Source organism: Protomyctophum parallelum, assembly GCF_964188405.1.
Source record: "Protomyctophum parallelum genome assembly, chromosome: 5".
Taxonomy (NCBI): Eukaryota; Metazoa; Chordata; class Actinopteri; order Myctophiformes; family Myctophidae; genus Protomyctophum; species Protomyctophum parallelum.
The window spans coordinates 22,715,679-22,740,586 of NC_139702.1; the positions used below are offsets into that span (position 1 = coordinate 22,715,679).

At 41.1% G+C, this 24,908-nt stretch overlaps 1 protein-coding gene across 1 annotated transcript; it reads left to right on the forward strand.

Annotated features, from left to right (window-relative positions):
- The first annotated feature begins 2,482 nt into the window (after window positions 1-2,482).
- Window positions 2,483-22,934, forward strand: evpla (envoplakin a). The gene is made up of 22 exons (XM_083764617.1): window positions 2,483-2,758; window positions 8,549-8,648; window positions 8,896-9,050; window positions 9,171-9,294; window positions 10,167-10,298; window positions 10,501-10,542; window positions 10,919-11,080; window positions 11,731-11,838; window positions 12,532-12,627; window positions 13,672-13,782; window positions 14,077-14,223; window positions 14,759-14,913; window positions 15,489-15,586; window positions 15,904-16,076; window positions 16,325-16,482; window positions 16,740-16,878; window positions 17,126-17,319; window positions 18,034-18,184; window positions 18,336-18,419; window positions 18,655-18,762; window positions 18,872-18,964; window positions 19,065-22,934. Exons 1-22 carry the CDS (start codon window positions 2,697-2,699, stop codon window positions 22,449-22,451), a joined length of 5,979 nt encoding a protein of 1,992 aa, XP_083620743.1. The 5' UTR covers window positions 2,483-2,696; the 3' UTR covers window positions 22,452-22,934.
- The last annotated feature ends 1,974 nt before the right edge of the window (window positions 22,935-24,908 follow it).

A 24,908-nucleotide genomic window follows, 5' to 3' on the forward strand; every position in this document is an offset into this window, starting at 1 on the left:
GTACATGATGACGAGATGGCAAGAACAATGATGGATTTCCAGGCCTCCAAATATAATAAAAACATATTTGCGCCAAACATTATGTGATTCTTGTTCTTTTTATGAACTCATTTTCTTAACTTGACAGCAAAGTGACTTGTAAGGCTATGATCATCTTGAAGGCCTTATACTTGAGGCTATAACTGAATATATACAGTACATGGCAAAATCCTTTAACTTTGTATTACTCAAATGGGAGGCCAATGGTACGGGTAGCAACTTGAAATGGAAAGACATTTTTAAGTTTTAATTCTGTGTGGGACTGTGGGTGCACACTGTTTTGGGTGTGGATGGTTAAAACTGAATGGGATGCCTCAGTTGGGTGTGAGCATGTGTGAGATTTGACATCTCAAGGCATGTACATAAATTATGTATAGGAATTCGTTACATGTCTCTTCTATTCATGGTATTTTGGTTACATGGCCATAAAGTATGTGTCAAAATACTTTAGTTTAGATTTTACATGTCTCTTCTATTCATGGTATTTTGGTTATCAGTGCCTTGTCATGACTATTCTCTGTGCACCTTCCTTTTCACTCCAGAATGTGCATTCCACCCCTGTGAATTCATTAATGTACCATGTTTGGAATCTCTGCATACATTACGGATGGTTTCTGACCTGCATGAAGAAGATGAAGATGGGACAGGCAGAACAGGTACTGTATGAGTATGTACTGTAATACTAATTTGTTGAAAGAATGCACACTCGTTCTTTCAGAGTCAAAACGAGGGTTGTGTGGAATTTCACTGACGTCATGTGAATCACCAAAGTGTCATCTTTTCAAGCATGACATGGACACAATTTTATTTCATGGTCCTTTGTGTCATTGCGTATGTACTAGCAAAGTTAGAATAAATTGATTCAAGTTAAAATAAAATGCAGTACAATATGTCTTTACACAGCATGTTACATATTATCTTTCTATACATCAATGGGCTCAATGCAAACAATGCAGGCTTTATTGAAGACTGAAATGATAATTGAGGATTTAGGGCTGAATTAGCTTATTCAGCCCTCCTTTTGTTTTGTTTGGGGTTATTTTATTTGAATTCAGAACTTCACCACACTACATAAATGGACGCACCCAAACACTGTGACTCACTGAGTATCAAAAAATGCTGCCTCTCTTTTCTCCTCTCCACTCCTCTCCACACTTGCAGTAAAAGCTGCCCGGCCACATTCCTCGCCATGATGTACCATTGTTGGTGGGTCAGACAGAGACGCCCTCGCCCTGAAAGACCAGGCTGGCTTTGGCACGGACCCTACACACACTGTCCGGTTATGAGACATGTCAGTTTGGGAACGCACACAGTCACATCTTCTGTGTCAACAAATGGCCGATCTATTACATTTTTTTACTTTATTTTTTACCAGTGTTAAAGCGGTTAATTTAGAGAGTGTACAAAATAAATGTGTAAAGATACATATTAATTTGACCAATTAGACCATTACGAGATAATTTGGTTTAATTTGTACACTTACTTTTTTTGCCCTATAATCTGATCAGCCATAATATGGCTGATCAGATTATAGGGCAAAAAACATATACACTATACAGCCAACAAACCAATAAAGTGGGAACATATTATGTTCCCACTTTATTGGTTTGTTGGCTGTATAGTGTATATGTTTCTATAGCCTTTATGTGCTGACAGATTTAGAAGTATTGGTTTTAAACTTCACTTGCAATTACTATTTAACATTTGGCCATAATCCAAATTGATCTGAAATCTGCCGTGAATTCAAATGATACTGAGATGCATTTGAATTCACAGTAGGCCTACCCTATTTTCCAATCCAGCTGTATACTTCCAAACTTATGGACATTTTATGTCCATAATCCCTCCATTTGTGACACTGAGAGTATACATATGAAATATGACACAAATGCGATACAAATGATTATTTATACAAATTATTCTAAAAGTCAATTTGGTTACATTCCATTGCTTCCACACACTTTCAGTTGACATACCTATTTTGGGCATAATTGTAGGTGAAAATGTCATCCCCCAATAAAAGTCAAAGAATGACCAAGCTTGTAGATCGCCTATTTTGGATTTTTTTTTTGAAGAGGACCTAAGTGGTTAAATGAACAATGAGGATTTACAGTGTTGTGATCTGGTCTGGGTGTGAGCGACAGGCAGGGCCCCAATGAAAAGGATGGGCGGGGAGGGTGTGTGTGAGGCAGAGGAAGGAGGTGTATGTGTGTGTGTGTGTGTGTGTGTGTGTGTGTGTGTGTGTGTGTGTGTGTGTGTGTGTGTGACTGTGTGTGTGTTTGTTTGCGCGCGCTCGCTCGCACGTGTGTGTGTGTGTGTGTGTGTGTGTGTGTGTGTGTGTGTGTGTAACAGGTTAATCCAGTCTTTCTCAAGCAGGTGGATGCAGAGGCGGCGTCACACCTGCTATACCTGCAGGAGGGGAGGGGTTACCAGAGACAAGAAGCTCCGCTTTTAACACAAGAGCTGACGTGTGCAACACACACAATACACATGCACAACAACAAGGACAAGAGGTGGTGAGCGTGTGTGTTTAGAGTTTGGGACTGACCAGCGAGAGAGTAGAGACGGAGAGAGAGAGAGTGTGTGAGCCCGACGAGCAGCAAGAGCTTCTTCACCTCCAGCTCCATCACCCCACAATCAACCAACCACCAGCCAGGATGTTTAAGAAAAAGGATACCACCAAGGAGAATTCTCTGAAGGTCTCCAGCAAGATCAGCAAGTGAGTTTTACCTCCCCCCAAGGAGGTGTGTGTGTGTGTGTGTGTGTGTGTGTGTGTGTGTGTGTGTGTGTGTGTGTGTGTGTGTGTGTGTGTGTGTGTGTGTGTGTGTGTGTGTGTGTGTGTGTGTGTGTGTGTGTGTGTGTGTGTGTGTGTGTGTGTGTGTGTGTGTGTGTTGCATCTCGGTCATGTTTCCCCTCCTGTCTTGGAAGGACTGTGTCATATTTCTTATGTTTCTGTTGGCCTCGTTCTCTGTATATACAGTATGTGTGTGTGTGTGTGTGTGTGTGTGTGTGTGTGTGTGTGTGTGTGTGTGTGTGTGTGTGTGTGTGTGTGTGTGTGTGTGTGTGTGTGTGTGTGTGTGTGTGTGTGTGTGTGTGTGTGTGTGTGTTTATGTGCTGGAATCTCCCCTCCGTTCATTCATTTGGTTTCCAGTTGGGTTAGTCTACCGTCTACCCAGTCCTTGCAAATGTTTAGTTATGTTTTGATAATGGCCTGGGACGGTTCAAGTGGATTCACATATTTGCAGACTTGCAGAGGTGTCCTGAGGCCAAGTTTCTAATGTAAACTAGGCTGTGTGTTTATCATAAAAATACGAGTCATAAACTCATAATTCTCTCATGTTGCATTCGTGCATGTTGCCAAGAAAAGTGACACTCAATCTCAATAAAACTTCTGAGGGAGATGGAAGTGAAACTACAACTGAAAGTTGATTTCATACATGATTAATGAATTTAAAGCATTGAGATTTCAAAGGATGGGTGCATTGTTAAAGCTCATATAGTAATGGAATATCTCTGTGACCTTTTACAATAAGACTTTAAGCCTGTGGAAAGATCATGTGTGTATATTGTGCCTTTACTTTTTAAAGTTTCCTAAACACCTTTCAAAGAGGGTTTCAGACAGGGTTTTGGTCCTTTCACCTCTTTCATCATGTAACGTTAGTCATTTTTAATGAAAGAATGAATTAAAATAATAATAATTAAAAAAGCAGAACTATTATGACCACAGACAGAGAAGTCAATGGTTCATTTCGTGGTAGAGAAAATGGTGTCCAGAATAATGGATAAAATCAAATGTAATCACATCAGAAGTTGTAGCCTGACAGCTGTGTAACAACAGTTTTTGTATTCATTAAATGTGTAACTGATTGAGATAGATAATGAATGAAGAGTGGTGGTGAAGAGTGTGGAATGGTCCGGTGGTGCTTTTAGCAAGTTTATTTCTTCTGTTCAGCCATCTGCAACTGTGACATATCACCACCGAATGGTCTAAATCTCTCCAGTTAAGGCTAGATTAACGAGATTGATTTAGACTAGAGGAAGATGTGACTGGCACTATGAATGGGACGGTCGTATCCGGCCCTGTACTAGACTGGACGTGTTGTCTTCTACAGTAACAGATGAGATGTGATAAGGGTAGGGCAGGGCAGGTTGTGCTGCTCAGCTGGTTCTTCTCTCTCTCTCTCTCTGGGTGTTGGCTCCCAGTGATACGAACACAGTATTTAAAAAGGGATGTCCTCAGACAACGCTCAGACAGCTGCTGATCGAACGGATTAAAGACAGTAATGTAAATGCATGTAGTATCATCCAATATGGTAGAATAGCTAACTCATGACCCGGTGCGGCAGATGGCATTTTGGCATAGACGGATGCTGGTATTGCACATAGGGGCAGATGATGTGATGTCTCAGGGCTGTCATGCTAAGGTAGCCTGTCCTGTGGGTGACATTTCTAAGTGGTGCAAGTGCAACCACTTCATTAAGGAGCTTTGTGTGTCTCTGGCTGCTTGGCTGCCTGGGTCTGTCCCTGGCTGGCTGGCTGGCTGTGTCCGAGCACGAAAATAGCATTTGGTTGGTTTTCAAAACCAAGTGTCACTGTTGTGCACACATACATATTAACTGTATATATGATGATTTCAGGTGTAACAGTACAGTACAGTACAGTACAGTACAGTACAGTACAGTACAGTACAGTACAGTACAGTACAGTACAGTACAGTACAGTACAGTACAGTACAGTACAGTGACCCCCTAGGGACCCCCACACGGTAACTCTGTCATTTCTCAACCGTTTCGGACGCGGGGCGGCTTACTGGAACCGGCTCGCCGAAACCAGCCCGGTCCCCTGGGCACGTTCCTGGGGGTCTGGATGTTCCGGGTACCCCCCGGGGACCCCCACACGGAGTTGCACCACTTAATTCACACAGGTGTGGTTTTCAGTTACATCAGAGCATATTCTGGCCTGTTTTTGAGTGGTGCAACCACTCCTACAACCAGCTTGCAATGACCTGTTTGTGTGTCTGTGTAAGCACGAGTACATATATGTGTGTCTGTGTAAGCACGATTATGTGACTTAATAATAGCAGTAGGGGGCGCCAGAAACAGTGAGAGGGGTAGTGACTCTAATGAGAGAGAGTGAGAGACAGAGAGAGAGAGAGAGAGAGAGGGGGGGGGGGGGGGGGATTGCACCACTCAGTTCACACGTGTGTGATTTTTTGGTAACTCAGATGTTCTATGAATGGACATACAGTTACTGTATGAGGTTCAACATAAGGGACCATTTCTGTGAAACCTCAGTGAAAGGCCAAGAAACATGAATAGAGACAGTCAGTATCTTATGTTCACAATTTGATTTCGATACCTGTAGAACACCCGCTGTCTTAATGCATTCCTAAAGCCTGTTGCACACTGGTGTCGACAATAGCAGCCAATGCTCATTGCTTAGGAATAGCTCTCTCTCTATCAATACTGTCTGTGCTATTGACAACCAACTGAAAACTCAAACTCAAACCCTATCATCTCACTCTCTGGGAGGATAACACTAGGCCAGAGAGACAAGTGGACAGACAGACAGACAGACAGACAGACAGACAGACAGACAGACAGACACAGATGCACACACATACACAACATGTGTGTAAAGCTTGTGGACCGCCTTTTTTTGGTTAAGACATGTTGGTGTACAGTTATAAAAGAATATCACACTTGTGTGAAGTGAGGGGCGCTCTTATCATCATTCATCATCATACATCACATTCCGTGTTCAGCCAATCAAATGATTTTCACACACAACACACAAATGTTGTTATGTTGGGCATAGGAGGGGCCAGCGCCCCTCAAAAAGCGAATTCTGGATCAATCAGTAATTGATGAGGCAATAGGAGTTGAGTGCAATATTCCAGGTGGTGATGGTTATGCTTTAATGTACATGATTTCATAGGGAGTACAATAGCTCTGTTGATGGTACAGTGGTTCTGCCATCGAGCACAGGTCTCAAACCATAGCTGCTATAAAGACAAGCTGAACCTTATAGGCTTTAACAAAAACAATAGCTATCAGGCCTATAGCGGAGACATCTTGGCTGCTACTAAATAACATGTCATGATGTTTAATATAAGTAAAAGTGATGGTAAAATATAAAGGTTAGATATAAACAACCATAATAACAATATAGTATAATGTGTAATTCTTCTACAATTCCCTCCTTGTACCAAGTACAGTTGCAACTCAGGTTTGTTTCACTGACAATAGACGGTTTAATTGGTTATACCAAGTTCACCCAAGTCTGCCCATAGCCCCTGATCCTCAACTCATCTGATCCAAGACAGCAACATAGCAACATCACTAAGTACCCCAAAACTCACCCTCAGGTCCTCAAACGAGACCTGTGTATGAGGGTCTATCTTTTTCAGAGTATATGCTCTATGTCTATCATCTCTGTTCAAGTTTATTTTAGTCACACATTGTACCAGTCCGCTTTCAGAAAGAACACTTGCAAATCTGTTATTTTTGGTGAGCATCATGGTCGTATAATGAAGTATAATGTAAGATGTACATGCATGCGTGCGTGCGTGCGAGAGAGAGAGAGAGAGAGAGAGAGAGAGAGAGAGAGAGAGAGAGTGAGTGAGTGCACGTGTGTGTGTGTGAGGGAGCAGGAATAGGGAAGCCATTGTGTCATCTGCTAGACTGCTACACTACACTATGTACTGTAAGAAGAATGAAACACACATCAGTCAATCAGAAGGATAGAACGGAAGTAATGACACTGTAACTCGTTCCACTGCATTCCATGGCTGTGATATCATTACAGTATGAAGTTGAGTTTATTCGTCACAGTACATCTATCTACTGGAATTGACATATATACACGCCACAGTTTACAGTATACACTGTAATTAGTATTTTGTTTACTGTTTAGTGCAATAGCACTTGTGAACTGTATATCACTATAGCTATTGTGGATATGTAGTTAAAGTACTTAGTTCTACACAGGTTCACCCACATTATTTTAGTTACACACAACTTCAGAATTCTGTCAAAGGTGAAAGACATAAAATAGGTTATTTCACATTCAGATTGTTAATTTAACTTTGAATATGCCACTCCTGTAACATAACTACCTTAATTACTTTTCTGTGACCTTTGAAGAAAATAAAAAGGTGTCAGTGACAGAACAATGATGCTTTTGAAGAAATAGCTCCAGGATAGCTGCCATTTATCAACAACCCTTTGTCCTCATTGAATGCAGGTCTGCATGTGGGGAAAATAGGTGCTTACAAAGAAAAACAAAATATGATCTTCAAAAGAGAGCATTCTGACTTCTCAACTCACTAATATAAAATATCAATTGTTCTGGAACAATTTGATCATAACATTTAAAGAGTGTAGTTTATGTGACGCAATGCATCTATTTCTGTTGAAAATATGTTGTTTTCGGCGAGTGACACGATAATACGTTAAAGTATAAATTAATACTGTACTGTATGTTGTAAAACATGAATCATAAATTAACAGACAGTCAGAGGGAGTGCAGTCGTGAAATGACAAGTGTGTTTGGAGCCTTCAGGGTGTGGCTTCAGTGGAGAATGATCCAACGTCACGCTGACCCTAGTAGGTCATCCCCTAAAACCCTAGGGCAAGTTAGATCATATACCGGTATGCTCCTAAATGTTGGACTTGTAGGGAACCAACAACATACTCACTAAAAAGCACATGCTTGCTTTATTTACATTCGTGCTTGCATACATTTTTCCATGGGCAAGGCGATTTTATTTAACAATTCAATGTGCTTTACACAAAGCATCAAGCAAAGGAAACACAATAACGCAATTATAAAATGACATTTGGGATGCATAAAACTAAAGAAGTAAGGATTAATAGATACAGTTCAGAGGAGAAAAGAAAAAATAAATAAGGCAGCAACAAAAATAAATAAGAGTGGCAGCAGACCTGCTGTTTTCTGGGAATTTGTTCGAAATATGTGGTCCATAAAAGCTGCTTCCCCACGTTTATTTGTGGTTGTCCAAGCAGACCTTTCCCAGATGACCTGAGAGGTCTGGATGGTCCATGATATATCATAAAAGATCAGAAATGTATTTTGGACCTAAACCATTTAAAGCTTTATAGACCAACAGTACTAGTAGCCTATTTAGTGGAGCTTCATTAAACTGGTTCTTACAGCAGAATGGAACCGAAACAATCATCACTTTTTTTTTTTTTTTTTATATATATTTTTGCGGCTTACGCCTTTTATTGATTTTTTAAGGGACAGACAGTAGGCTGACAGGAAACGGGAGAGAGATGGGGGATGACATGCAGTAAAGGCCGTGTCGGGTTCGGGAGTCGAACCCGCGGCACACTGCGACTGGATTACCAGTCCGGTGCCCAGACTGTTACGCCACGGCCTGGGCCAACAATCATCACTTTAATCAAAGAAATTAGACATCCTTTAGCATGGATGTCTATCACTCTCTCTCTCTCTCACCCATTGACACCTGTCCTTTGCCCTGCAGGTCCCAAGCCAGCAGCTTGGCCTTGCTAATTGCCCGGATGCAAAAGCATGCTGACGAGGTCGAGAAAGATATCCTCCGGGCAGAGGAACAGCTGGCTGTGGTGAGAATAACACGCACGCACGCTCGCACGCAGCCACGCGCACGCACGCAGCCACGCGCACACACACACACACACACACACACACACACACACACACACACACACACACACACACACACACACACACACACACACACACACACACACAGTTTTCATGTTAACCCACTACAGCACTTTAGTGCATGACACTGTTATGTATTATTACTTACATTTCAGCCATCTTTAACGATAATGCTTTTGATTCTAGGATGCAGAGAATGAAAAGAACGAACAGCCCTTCGAGCACAAGAATGAGATAGCAGCCAAGCTGGGATCGGTAGAGGGCTTGCTGCAGTCCCTCTTCCTCGATGTTGACAAGGCCAAGAAGCTCAAGCACCCTCAGGGCTCTGAGATAGAGAGCGAGTGAGTGGATTGTGAATTTTATCAAAACAAATAAACCTTCAGCAGTCAAAATGGCTGGCTGGCGTCCATTTTCATTCTCTATGCCCTCTATTTTATCTTGTGATCTCCTGTTGACCATAGCGTCCTCCAACTCCATGAGCGCTGGTTGAAAGACTGTGTCTTCTACCGGGATGTCTATGAACCTGTGAATGACGTGTCACTGATGCCAAGGATTGACTGGGCTCCTGTTCTCAACCAGAAACAGGTAAAACAAACACTTTGATTAGCCTTCATCTGAAGACGTGTCACGCTTTAAAAAAATCAGCTGAAAATACTGTACATCACCTTTGTCAGGGTGTATAGTATAAAGCCTAAGAATATGAGTACTTCCTTGGACATAGCTATTCCTTATATATTCCTTGAATATAGCTATTATACAGTAATGGAACAGCACACTGCAGTTGTTGGCTCTGTTCTCACTTTAGTGAATATTAGAAATGTATGAACTCAAATGTGCTTTGCATACGTATCCACCACACTCAAATGCAAACCACCTTTGAGAGCATTATATTATGTTGAAACATTATCTTGGAATAAGAATTATACTTTCATAGTGAGGTAACGGTTCACATGGTCATCATGTGATGTATTACATGGTAGCCTACAGTACGTTTTCCGAAGCTCTGTGAATACATGCATGATTCAGGATTCTATTTCTACTGTATGTGAAGTTGCATGAACATAAAAACACAAAAACTACTGTTGACATGCACTTTCATGCTTTCCGAATGATGGATCCTACCAATTTGAATAACCCCTGACCTTTCCTATTGTGCCTTCTGGCCTAAATGTCAACATTGCATTATCACATACTCTATATGGGGCATCAAACTCGTTGAGGACGACACCTACTGGTGACCATACTTTAGCATCACAAATAAATCTCAAAATCAAAATGGAAGATTGCCATGACACTTGTCCGTCCAACAATTTGGACAAGATATTTTGAAAAGGACTACATGGGTTGACCTCTAGGCCTAGGGGATGGATGGGGCTTTTAGGCTCAATACAGTGCCTTTCCTCTGGCCTGCAGACAATACATACAACAAACACTATGCTTCTCTCTTTGGTTTTCAGAAAGAGGTCAACACAGAGGAGTTTGGACCCAGCATGGCAGACCTAGAGAAGCAAATTGCCTCTCATAACATCCTGCACAAGGAGATAGATGCCTACAGTTCACAACTGAGTGCTAGCTCTGTGGGCAGCAAGGTGAGCATTATCCTCCTCCTCCTCCTCCGGAGGAGGATGACCTTGTTATTGAAATGTTAATCAATCCATTAGGTTAAATGGTCTATGTGTATGTCATTTATGGCCAAAGCTGTGAATAGACGATGGAGGTGTTGGAGAGTGATTGTCATATTTATTTCAATGTTGTGGTTGATCATGAAATCACGATGTATTTGTCTTTTAGGAACAATATACAGCCATCAAGAAACAATATAACAACCTTCTGGTGAGTTAAGAACATTACTAAATATATATATATATACATTTATTTTTAGATATTTTATTTTTATTGATAGAGGGATAGATGAAAGTAGGCTGGGGAGAGAGATGGGGGGGTAACACGCAGTAAAGGCCGTCAGGATCAGGAGTTGAACCCGCGACACACTGCCAGACTGGATTACCAGCCAAGGTGCCCAGACAGCTACGCCAGCCGCCCGGGCCTACTAAATATTTTAAATATTTTAAATGGCATTGCATCCACATACATTTTAAGACTTTTCACATCATCTTTTAGTAGCCTATTGACTGCTTTCTAATATGAGTGTAGTGTCCTTGGGTGACGTGAAAGACGCTCAAAAGTATTATTATGATTGTTTTCCCAGGATAACTCCAAGTGGCGTCGGCACTACCTCAGCAGCCTGTACGATTACATGCAGGGCTGCAGCAAGGAGCTGGCCTACCTGGTAGAGGAACAAGGGAAGATCAAAAAGCAGGACTGGAGTGACCACATGGTGGATCCGCCCGATGTCCGCAGGCAGTATGAGGTGAGCACTCGTCATATGATGAATTGAACATGGTGGGCTTTATGGTGTCGTCCACAGTTAACAGTTTTGTATTGAGTTGTGCTTGATATGAACTGTAATTCTCCAATATGTTAATAAATTCATCAATCAATCAATCAATCAATCAATCAATCATATGTCTGATAGAAGCTGCAGCAGTCAAACCCTGTGTGTTGCCTTGTCTCAAGACATACATGAAGTGCCTGCCCGTCAAGACCTTAACTCTACTCCCCCAAGCAAGCCCTTGGCAATGGTGGCAAGTCAAATAAAACAGGCTCTGGGTGTGCAGCCATGTGCCTCAACTGGTGGAGTTGGGGGGCGGGGGGATACACAGCGACAAAACAAGATAACAACTATCATGATTCATAACAGTCCGTAGGCATAATCCTCGGATTGCTCGGAAGCCCTCGATCTGGATCCGGGGGGTCCGCAACCAAAATCCACGGAAACCTGCAAGATGAGAAAGCACACAAACTCCGGGGAAGAAGTCCCCGTCAATTACTGGTACATTAATGCATGCAGACGGAGAGGGAAAGGAAAGGAGGGAACGGAACGGTGCTCAGGAGCTCGTGAGTCATGGGATAGATGATAAGATAATGATAATCATGTCGCTTTTATTTGACCTCAAACAGAATTTCAAGAACAACAGCCTGCTGTCGCACGAAAGTGAGGTGAACAAACTCCAGGATGAAGGAGACCGTCTCATAGACCTGAAGCACCCCGCCAGCTCTACAATCCAGGTACTTGAAAACATTTAAACATTAACAGGTGAGGTTTCACTCTGTATGTATGATGTAGGAACAACATGGCCACCATGTGAATATGGCCAGTGAACCCTTACTCGGGTGACAGTTTAACAGGTAAACTGTTAAACTGGCATATGTGTGAGTTTCTTATTTCTCCTTTTAACATTAAACTAGAGTGGAACCCGTTGGGCACTTGCCTACTTCGTAGTTCTGTGTCAGGCATGCCCAAATATCATGGAGTGTTGTGATGTCAGAACAGGCCAGCTCCATATATAGGGATATAGAGGTGATCAGGTCCAGAGCCTGAGAAGAGGTCTTTTGTGACGGTTCTGGACAACCTCGACCGACTGCACCCCCTGTGTGAATTTGAAGATATATATATATATATATATATATATATATATATATATATATCAAAATAATAATAAAGTTTAGTCAGTTTAATTAAGTCCCCTCACATCTATTTACAAATTACATCCTGCACATAATTCCACATTCTTTCAGTCCTAACTCTGACTGGGGAGGAGTCTGTGAGGTTATTGCTCTGTTATGTATAGTCTATGGACAATCAACATCAGTTGGTCATATTTAAGTTTGATGTGCTGTCATAATTAAAGGTTGCCTGTCTCAACTCATACATTGTGTACATAGGGGAAAACAAATAATGTCTGACATTTTGTATTTAAGGCTCAGAGAGATGACGCACGGACTGAGTGGCAGCGATTCCTCAATCTCTGCATTTGCCAAGAGATGCATCTTGACAATGAGGAAGATTTCATAAAGGTAAATACAACATCAATCTTTACAAATACTATATGGTTAGTTCACATACAGGCTACTTAACATTCAACTGACTCAATTAAAAACAAAAAAATGCCCCACATTAGTTGTGCTGTGTTTCTGGTTTAGTCATTTAGTGGTGAGTCTGGTGACATAATTATTATTAATACACCACAGACTTATTACAATGAGTGTGAGAGAGAGAGTGATTAGTGCATGTTGCCTTTGTTGTTGTCCATCATATGTGTTATACCACAATAAGTTCAGACTTTGTGGTGTGATTGTCTGAGACAACTCTAATTAGTGCCAATATATCATGAGAACATTACGAACCTTATTTACCTTACCTGTAACCTGGCAAGCAACTGCCACTGCCACTTGTCATTTTCACCTTGTATGCTTTCTAATGATAAATATTATTTCGAAACCGTGGTACCGATATAAACACAATGAAACGCATTGTGGTAGGTGTGCTGGTACTGCTGCTGTACACCACCTTGCTTAATTATTGGTAAATTGTAGTTATATTTTTTTATAAAAGCAAACCTTGACTCCATATATTATAATTAGGGGTATAACGAATTCACAATACAGTAACTGCATCGTGCATTTTTAATTTCAACAATCATAGTACAAGTATATCGATATGACAATAGGAACATATCATATTGTTTGTATCGTATCATTTTGCATTAATCCATTCAATATCGCTACAGTACACTTGGTATATCGATAAATATGTGTATTCTGTCAATTTCTGTGTTCGTGTCAAGGTGCAGGTTTATCCATATCCATGTGTTCAAATACACTATCCATGTATTTGCCAGAGAAACACTGTGCTTACTTATTTATATCCAATAATGTTTCCCTAAAAAAACCCTGCACTATCCATACATCATATTGCCATAACCAATATCGTCCATGTATCGTATCGTAAACCATGTATCGGAATGCGTATCGTATCGTTGTTAAAATCGTTACACCCCTAATTTATATTCAAAGTTCTTACAACACTCTAAAGACTTGTGTGTTACATTTCGTCTTCAGTACCAGTTGGACACTGAACAGCTGTCAGAGAATCTCACCAGACTCAACAACAGCCTGGATCCCAAGACTGTGAGCAAGAAGAGTAATTCAGAGGTCCTGCTTCAACTTGAGGTGCAGTTACACAAGAGCTCAATACTTGGAATGCTTTGTAATTGTAATTGACACTTTTTATCTGCTTAAAGGAGAAATCCAGACCAATGTGCTCTGAATCAGCCTATAATTCTGTCCCAACATACATGTTGGCCTTGAATTGTTTCATAGAAGCCCCCTGTTTTCCATTTTCCCTATCCCTCCCACAGTAAAATTCAGTAAAAATATTTTAGTAGCTCTAAACTTTTTTTCTCCACAAATCTACTCTACTTTAGGTATTGCACCCCTAATTGACTTTGTCCCTGTGTGTTCCAGGCAGAGGAGAGGGCTGTGCAGCGCAGTGAGCAGCTGCTGGCTGACCTGAGGAAGCGCAGCACCAACATTGCTCCTCTGAAGCTGCGGCGCATCGCCCCCAGCAGACCCATCACGGTGGAGTCCCTGTGTGACTGGGAGACAGACAAGGCAAGCCCTCCAGACTATAGGGCCACAACTGTCAATTATCTTCTTAGCGATTATTCCGTTACTACTTTTTGGACTCGCCAAGTAGTCGAGAAGCGTGTTTAAACGTTTTTATACGTCAAGTTATCGAATGACCACTTAAGTGTTATGTTAGTGTTTGTCACACAACGGTGTCGTGCAAAACTAGTGAAAATAATAGCCGATCTATAAGCTCACAATGTGCCTCAATGTGACATGTAGATTGCCTATTTTCACATTTCTTTAATTTGTTATATTTTTTTGTCAGGTGAAACCTGACTAATGAAAGCTCATGACATGTAGACGACCTAGCCATAATTTAACTAATTGTTTATTAGTCAATTATTTTATAAAATTATCGATTTGTTTTATTTTCATAATCGATTCAATTGATTATTTCGATTAACTGTTGCACCCCTATTCCAGACCTTTCACTGTTGAAATACTGGACCAAAACAAATCCATGTTTAATCCTTCTGGGAATGTTTTGTTTTGTATTTAATTCTTGAATATATTTCAGGATTCCTTGTCTCGTGGGGATAGGTTCACTCTTAAATCGAACTCCAACACTGAGAGCTGGGACGTCGTCTCCAGCGATGGGGTAACCAAAACCTTCCCTGGAGTTTGTTTCCTTATCCCACCACCTGACTCAGAAGCCATTGATAACGTGGACCTGTAAGTGTAATTTAAGACAATATGATAATATGAATAAAAATAAGTGAAAAAGAAAAATAATTATTTGCACCTGTTGCGCCATTATCTCAGGGACAACCATCCACACATCCTAGACCTAGACCCTTCTCCCTTCTGTCTCCCAAACTGTGGAACAATTAAAACTCCCCATTGCAGTTAGAACTGCAGTTTCACTCCCACTTTTCCGCCGTAATTTGAGGACTCACCTGTTCAGACTCCACCTTAGCCCATAGCCTTGCATTCACAACTAGGTCAAGTTTATTTGTTTACCAGTCCAGTCCAGCAGGCATCCTAGTACAGTTTCAATGTACAGATTATACGTTTTGGATATTATTTTGTTTAGACTGATGCTCTGATCTAGGTATGATCTAGATTCTAGAATACTGAGGCACTACACTGTCTCTCTGCATTTGATGTATGTTTCCCTTGCATCGTGTATGTCGCTCCGGATAAAGAGCGTCTGCTAATTAAATGCCTAGCCTACCGTAAATTGTATCCGATACCGTTGTAGACTGAGAACTCATTTATTTGTTCTGTCTATACTTCTAATTGCTTAGGCTGGGTGGTGAACTGGCCGACATAAAGAAGAGAAGAGCTGATCTTTTAGCCTCCCTGAAGAATCACAAATCTGAGCCTTTGAGGTCACAACAAGCAGGTTTGATTGATGGATTGAATACTTTATGAATTGAATAATTGTATTATTGTTAACAATACAGGTAGTATAGTCAAAGGTCATGCTAAAAAAAGATAACTCAAGATAACTCAAATAGCCCATGGGGTCTTGTTTTGTGGTCCGTTGTACTCAATTAATTACGTCATTATCATATCAATCATGATAAGCCAACCACATAGACAGAGCTATTAAGTAACTAATATCATTGACGCATTAAATATTCTAATTGTTTGACTAATTACTCAATTAACCAATCAACCACAAACGATTAAAATGAATTATCCTGTGTCATGATGCAGCTCCAGTATCCAGTGCCCCAGTGGACCCTAAAGCAGCAGCACTAGCTGACCAGCTGGATAAGCTGGACAGTGATCTGGCCCAAACTGAAAAAGGCATTCTGAGCCGTCTGCGGGCCCCACTGGACCGAAATGCCCCGGCAGAGGACCTGGCCAACAGGCTGAAGGAGCAGGAGGTGAGGAATTCCGCTATTTTTGCCTGTTATGACATGCCAAGAATAGGGATACTAAACACAAAACAAATGACCCATTATTATTTATTACACACCTGAATGCTGTACAACAAGGTGTTAAGCTAGTTTAGTCACATCAGATTTGATCTAGCTCCTTAACTATAAACCGGTTTTATAAATCCCTTTGTATCTGTCATGTCCACAATCCACATACATACATACCTGTCAATATCAACATTTACCTCCTGTAGAAAGCAGACGATGCACTGAAAGGTCTTGAGCAGCAGAAGGCTGAGCTGCAGCCCCTCCTGTCCAATGGAACCACCTCCTCCGCACTGCCACTGAAGCTCAGTGCCGCCAACAACAAGCATGATGGCATCACTGCCCTTAGCGACCTCTACACCAAGAAGTAAACTCAAACTTTCATGTAGATATATATTTTTATGTAGACATTGCATATATTTGAAGGCTTCATCTGTTTAGTTGGTTAAAAAACGGAAAGTGGAATAGGTGTATATCTATGGTTACGTTTCGCAAGGGGCTAGGCACACCGTCAGCAACTGCCTGTCGTGTTATCGGTTGCTGGTGTTCAATACCTAAACCTTATTAAAAATGATAATCATACCTAAACCCTTTCAATGTGCTTATCTCCTGCTTTTTCTTCAGGGCAAATGCATCTCTCAATCTGGAGAATCAAATAAAGAAGGTAGACGGCATTGTTTCTGGTTTTGAGAAAAGGCTGAGTGAAGATAGCGCCGTCCCTGATTCACCCGATGCAATCCAAGCCCGTACTGAAGAGATTCAGGTCTGAAATCTACTTTTCTTTCCCCCTTCTAAAACCATACTTAAATAAAGAAACATTATCTTTGTTCTGAACTTGAGAACATCATTCAGTTTTGAGTTATTTTTGCCAAAGTCTTTAATTTGTTGTTTTAAGTATGTTTGTACATTGTATCTAATGCATTTTCTCACAACACTCTGGATTAAGAGCATCTGCTAAATGCCTAAATTGTAATTGTAAATTGTAACACATTTTGCTTCCCTCTATACAGAGCCTGTGTAAGGATGTAGCAGGGACACAAGATGAGATAAAGAAGTTGGGACAGGACTTGGAGACCACAGAGCAGCTTTGTAGCTCTCTCCAGCAAGGCCACCAAGAATACTGCCCTGACATTATATGCCAGGGGACTAAGGTGAAGCAGCTGCAGAACCGCCATGCAAATGTTACCAACCGACTGAAGGAGAGGTGAGAAGCAGTCTATTTTGACCACTTTGAGCATTTGTTGTTGTTGACGGGTATAATATTGGGCTACTGAATGTGTCTATATTGGCAGATAAGATCAATAATTTCATGAATGTCATAATGTCTTGGTCTCAATCACTACCTAGCATCCCTATTTTGGACATTTCAAAATGTTAACAAATCGCAGCTAAAGCTCACAACACTTCATTATGCAATGTGTTGTAGATCTGCTATTTTCTCAATTCGTTATAGTGGTGGTTAACAATAACATCAGAGGGGCTGCCAGGTTGCCACAATGCTCCTTGTGAGTTGTGTGGACCCGAATGCAAATTAAATCCAATGCCTGTCATGTTTTGCATGTCTTCGCTGTCTCTGCCCTTGGTTTCCATTCTCTCTCACATCTAAATACAAAAAAACAACAAAAAACAATCAGTGGATTTTACGTTGATCTTAAGTATACTGAAATTCACACCTAAAACTCCTCGTTTGTGAATTAGTTGGAGTGGTGCTCACATCTCCAATTAGTTCAAACCAATGATCTGAACACTATCAACAGTTACAAACTAATTAATTCTACATAGACTCACAACTTCACTCATGGTAAAGATATTCTGCAGTAGTCAATGGTATATGCACAAGGAGGGAGACACTTATGCTTGGAGAGTTTACACAAGATCACATTTTCATTATTTTCATCATATTACTTTTTCCTCACAGAGAACAACTGTTGCAAGAATCTGCAATCAAGAACCAGGAGTTTCAGAGCACATGCAAATCCCTGAATTCCTTTCTGGATAACCTGCCCAACAATGAGATCAACCCCAATGATGATCTATCTCAGATCAATGCCAAGCACAGTTCCCAAGAGGTAAAGTCGTCTACTGTCCAACCTAAGGCAAACATAGTGGCTAGGCCTGCATCTTTCCTTTTAAGGCCATGTGCTATTAACATATGATATGATAAGACATATATATCACACAATTTTCACTAATTGAATGTATCATGTTCTGCCATTGTAGAGGGTGATGGAAGACCTGAAGAGGAAGGGTGATGACGTGGACAGAGTGGTGGATCTGTCTCAGGACCTGCAGAATATGCTCAATGTAAGATTCAACTGGCTAATTGTAACTAATGGTAGAGCAGGCCAAGAATACATATTATGCATGTGCAGAGTGATAATTTGTTGTCAGTTGGAGCAAATAACACTCCCCATGGTATCTTAAATTGAGGGCCACACCCTTTATTAATAGGCAAACTTGGTTTGAAAAAGCTCTACACTGTGTATCATCTATAATTAATGCATGATTGAAAACAAATAAATACTTAATATTTGTGCAGGAATATGAGACCAACGTCGATAAATACAATGGTACCATTGATGATGATGCATCCACTGTTGAAAAGACACCATGCACCTCCACCCTCACTGATGCTGTGCAGAAACAGGTAATTCAAAATAAAATATACTGTATGAATATTATTTTCACAATAATTGAATACAACTCTGAAATAGATAGGGTATGTGATGTAACATTTGTAATTTCTGTTATTACAGGAAAAGGCCCTGGTAAACAGTTATGCTAAAACCTCAGCTGAAAATAGCCAGCTTCTTAATCAGATGGGTTTGGCTAAGACTCTAACTGCACAAGTAAGTGAACATAGTATATAATTTACATCTACTTTCTGATTACTTCTTTTTTGTGACAAAATAATAATTTGTTCAAACTTGCATTTTCTTGCTTTTGCAGAATGAAGAAAAGGTAATTCAACTGGTGGCACAGCAACAAGTGCAGCTTAGCCAGCAAAGAGCTACTGATGAGTTAGATACTCTAATGAAAGAGTTGACAGAGGAGAAAGATAGGGGTGAACATGCAGAGACAGACCTGAAAACGTTCAAGGACAGGATGTTGTCACTCAAGAATCGCAGAGGGGTTGAGCGAATTGAAGAGAAGGAAGTGTTGCAATACTACCGTGACGCTCAACTGGAAAAGGATCTGGAGGACCTCCGGAACAAAATGCATGAGGAGGCCCTTAAGCGCGCTACCACCCAGGCTGAGATAGAAGTAATTAACAAGAAAATCACTACCACAGACAGTACCCTGAAAAGCACCCCACAAAAATTGGTGACCAGAGAGGTGACAGAGTATGAGAGAGACCCTCAGTTGGATGTAGAGGCAACAAAGTTGAAAGATGAGATAGCAAAGATAAAAGAGGAGGTTCGAGTAAGAGATGGGGAGAGCATTCAGATGAAGGCAGAGGTCAACATTCTTCAACAGAAGAAGCCTCCAATCAAAGAAAGGGTGGTGAAGAAAGAAGTGGTGAAAGTGGAGAAGAATCCAGAAATGCTGAAAGCAGTACGGACATTTGAGACAGAAATTGATGGCGAGGACAATAAGAGTAAATTGATCAATGATGAGATTTTCCAGACAAGAAGCCAGATCAACGCAATAGAAAGAATCATTCCAACTATCGAGCCTAAAATCATCACCAAGGAAGTGAAAAAGATTGAACAAGACCCTGAGCTTATCAATGAATCCAAAAGAATACGATCAAGCCTTGAGGACGAGAAGCTTGAAAGTGACACTCTGATCAAAGAGGTTGCAGGCCTTCAAAGTAGGTACCGTGAAGTCCAGGACATGAAGCCAAGAATAGAGATGAAGGAAATCGTTAATGAGATCTACCGAATAGACCCATCCACAGAAGTGGAGATTATACGTCTAAAGAAAGACGTACAAGACATAGGCAAGCAGCGCTCTGATGTAGAGAGGCAGATCACCAGAGATGAAAGTGATCTCAATGTTCTCCGTTCTGAGAAGCCCAGAGTGGAGTTGAAGGAAGTCCTTCAAGAAGTAGTAAAGGAAGAGAGGAGCCCTGAGAATGAGAGAGAGATTCAGAGGCTAAATGACCAGGTGAACCATTTACACAGAACTTACAATGCCATTCAGGACCAGCTGAGGCTCCTAAGGAAAGAAAGAGATGAATGGAAGGCTGAAAAGTCAAAGGTAGAGACCAAGCTTGTCACCAGAGACGTCATCAAGTATGAAGACGATCCACTCTTGGAGAAAGAAGCAGACCGCTTGAGAAGGGAGGTACGTGAAGAGACACAGCTGCGACGCAGCACAGAGGAGATGGTGTTTGACCTGCAAAACAAATACATCCTGTTGGAAAGACAGAAACCTGAGGAGAGAGTGGTTGTACAGGAGATGGTGCGCTTGCAGAAGGATCCAAGGCAGATCGTTGAACATGAGAAACTTGGTAGAAGCCTTGATAGTGAAGTAAAGTCTCGCCGTCAGCTAGATCTAGAGTTGCAGCAACTACGAAGCAACCTGGAAGATAAAGAGAGGGTTCTGAGGGAAAGTGATGAGAGGCAAAAGAAGATTCAGGTGGAGTCTGAACTCAAAGAGATCAAGTTGCGCATCAGACAGCTGGAAAATGCCCCACCTCCTGTTGAAGAGAGTATTGTTGTAGAGGAAGTCCTGAAAATTGAAAGGGATCCAAAACTAGAGATGATGACAAATGGTCTTCGTTCCGACATGGACAAGGAAACCAACCATGCCCTGCGCCTTCAGAGAGACATTAGAAACACCAGTGCCAAGATTGAGATTCTAAAACGAGAGAAGTCTGGTGAGAAGACGGTGTACAAGGAGGTTATTCGAGTTGAGAAAGATCAGGCTGTGGAGGAAGAAAGGGATCGCCTGAGGGAACAGGTATCCCATGAGAAGTTTGCCAGACAAGATTTGGAGGACGAAATCAAACGTCTTTCTGACAAAATCAACCGTCTGAAGACCACCAAGTCCAGCTCTTCTAGAGAGGAGACCAGCCTAATTTTGAATAGAGATTCCCTATCAAGGCAGAGGGACAACTTCAATCGTGAGCTCAAGACGCTCGAGTCTGAAAGACATGACATTAGTGTGTCATTCCAGCAGCAGAACAGGCTGATGAGTGACAGAACCCAGCTGACCAAGCAAAAGAGCCTTAAGTTGGAGTCTGACATGCAGAATCTTGAGAAGGACATTCTGAGTGAGAAGGACAAGATCCACAATAGAGACAGCACCATCAGGGAGCTTCAGAAGAGCCTGGCTAAAGAAGAAAATGCAGAGACTAGGACCAAAGAGACGAATGTTTCCACCAAAATCACTATTTTGGATCCAGAAACAGGCAAGGACATGTCTCCTTATGACGCTTACCTAGAGGGTCTGATTGATCGCCAACAGTACATCCACCTGCAGGAATTGGAGTGTGACTGGGAGGAGATAACCTCTATGGGTCCCGATGGTGAGACATCTGTACTACAAGATCGTAAGAGTGGCAAGCAGTATCCCATCAAAAATGCCCTGAAGGATGGCAGGCTGACAAAGTCTGACCTGCAGAATTACAAGGATGGCAAAATGCCGATTTCAGAGTTTGCACTGCTGGTTGCAGGAGACAACAAGACGCAACCTCAATTTAACTCAATCATTCCAAAGTCTAGAAATTCAGTCAAATCGGCCCCTTCTGAAGTTGCTGCTGAAGTTAACCCAATTGCTGGCATAATGGATACAAACACTGGCACATGCTTTACAATACGTAGTGCCACAATGCGTAAATTGATTGATACTACCACTGCCCAAAGGCTCCTGGAAGCCCAGGCAGCAACGGGTGGCATTATCGAGATCAGCAGCAAAGACAGATTCTCAGTCCATAAGGCAGCAGAGAGAGGCCTCATTGAGTCCAGTCAACTACAGAGGTTACTCAATGCCCAGAAGGCCTACACTGGCGTTGAGGATCCAATGACCAAGGAGCGTTTGTCTGTGGGAGAGGCAGTTCAGAAAGGCTGGATGCCTAAGGAGACTGCCACTCGCTACATGGAGACACAACACCTGACAGGAGGGCTGGTCGACCCCAACACCGGTGGCCGAGTGACCATCTATGATGCCGTTGGGGCCAAAATGATTGATAGCAACATGTTGAGGCAGCTGCAGGCAGACACCAACTACTCTAAGGATATTGTGGACCCGCTGACAAAGGAGAAGATCAACTACAAGCAAGCTATGGATCGCTCCAAAGTAGACCCATTGTCAGGCTTACTGATGCTACCTGCCTCCTCCAAAGAGTCTGGCTACACTCCTTCGTACAATAGATATTCAAGATATTAGAAGTGTTTACTTCGTGCCTAGGGTATTAAGGTCTCTGGGGTGATTAATAAGATATCAGAAAATACTTTAATCAGATTAATGGAATATTATGTTGTACAAACGTCAATTAATATATATATATATATATTTACATTTAATATAATACATTTTAACTTTTAACTCAGGAAAATTCTGACTATTGCAAAGCTTGCTGTCAAGTCAAAATGATTGCTGCTGAGTTGTTCTTGTTTACCAAACTTGTCTGATATGGGAAGATATTCTTTGTCATCTAATGAAAAAATGTTTTAAACAAAAAAAAACTAATGAAGACGAGTTTGTATTATTTTGTGTATGCATACCGGTAATACTCTGTTTTATTGGAGATATTGGGGCATGGTGCAATGCTATTTACTAAGATTAATCCTTATTGTATTATTCATGGGCTTTGAAAGATGAATCTTGTTTGATACCAAATGAAGAAAAATAAACAAACATTTTAAATTATATTATCAATGTGTGGAAACCTTTCATTGCTATTGTCACAACAATATACAGTAGATACACATACAGTACATAGACCTAAATATATTTGGGTGAAATTAAATTGTCATGGCAGTTATGAAACACATTAGGAAGACAAAGCTACGGGTAACAAAACTAATAATAAGAATGGTGAAAGAGCTATTAACAGGTATAAATATATGTGTAGTCAAAGTATATTAACTATAAATATAGTGACAGTGTACATAAATAATACTCCCAGTAGTGTGGACACAAATATAAGTACTGTAAGTAGGCATGGTTAATGGTTAAACTGAGAGAAAAGTAGCCTACTGCCGTAGCAGACAACCTGCAGCACTCCAGGTTCAAACAAAATCCTTCTGGGTGCAAGGCTCGAAGATATAAGTTGAGGTGAAGAAAATGCCAGCACTCATTGTATGTCCTTTTACATGGTTTTATTTACCTCTGAGACTGAAAACGTACGCGCTTCGGCCTGTATGGCCTTCCTCAGCATGGTTATTGGTTAGCCAGCATTCAGCTCAGAATGAGACTGGACTTGCCACCGGGTGGATTCCTATAGTCAATATCTATATGTATCACTCCATCTTCACTCTGTCTGCCTTCTGGGTTCCCACATTTCCACATTATTTGATAAATAAATAATTTGGTCCTTCAAACTCTCTGTCATATGAAACAAACTCATTGACTTGAGGTGTATAAAAAGGTAAAACAAACAAAAACAAACTAGAAAACACCAAAACAAGTTATCTTATGCAGATTCCAGCATATTTTCTAATGATATATTAATGCGATTCATCCGTTTCCGTGACAACAGTGCTAACTATTTCTTAAAATGTTATCATCCTATTCACCTATCATGTACGATACTGAAGGTGAAAATAAAATGTGTGATAAATATGAAAAAGCTACTCCTGTGGAAGGGTTGTCATATATTAATTTGCCTATATTGACCCTATAAACAATTGAATAATAGGTAGGTCTATGTTTTTTTTTTTTAATTAAATCTGGTTCATAGACTAATAGCGGTACTGTCTGATGTCTGCAAAATACTGTACAACCAACCATGACTCCTACACCAGCATCGACATACCCAATGAGCAAATATTTCAACTTTGACCTTTTATACACAATAATTGTTTCATAATTGTGTACTGTCCGTGTAGGTTGTTATACAGTGTAATTTAGTTTTTACAATTTTATCCTGTTTTAGTGCGGGAACGCCTACATCCAAACATCCTAAACAACGTTAAACTCACTTTGCCACACACTATGCATGCACATACAGTAGGCTACCTTCTATTGCTGTTAAATGCGACTGCAGGTCACAGATTACTATGAAAACCTGAAAAACATGTCAGTCGATCCGTCAGTGACTCGTCAACTCTACATCTGACCTCAAACCCTAGATCTCCAGACTCCATATATGGAGCTGATCTGTTCTCACATTCCATATGTTGATCCCTCCCCACCCGTCCTTCCTCTTCAATGTCTCCCTTTTGACTGATACTTGTCCATTCAAACTCTAGACGGGCCTGCCCCAAATTTATTAGTGCAGCCGCGCCCGGCAGCCAGTGAAATTGAGCAGCTTCAGTTTAGTAGAACATAAGTATTGTCTCTTCCCTAAAGGTAAAAGTTTGAAGTATGTTTATTTTGGAACACTATGGATTGAGTAAATCCCACTCGGGTATGGTTGACGTGTAAACACTTACAGTAAAACCCTGTCAACATGTACAAAACTTGGGTGTGCTTTTAGATGACGAGCTTAAGTTCCAGAAGCACATTATTTCCATCTCTAAGACTGCCTTTTATCATCTAAGGAACATCTTTAAGGTTAGATGTTTCCTGTCTCAATCAGACTGACACAGTCACACCCGTTTTGAAATGAGGGGCGCTCTAATCATTATACATCATCGTACATCATCATCAAGAATGGTGGCCAAGGGTTCCCACTGACAT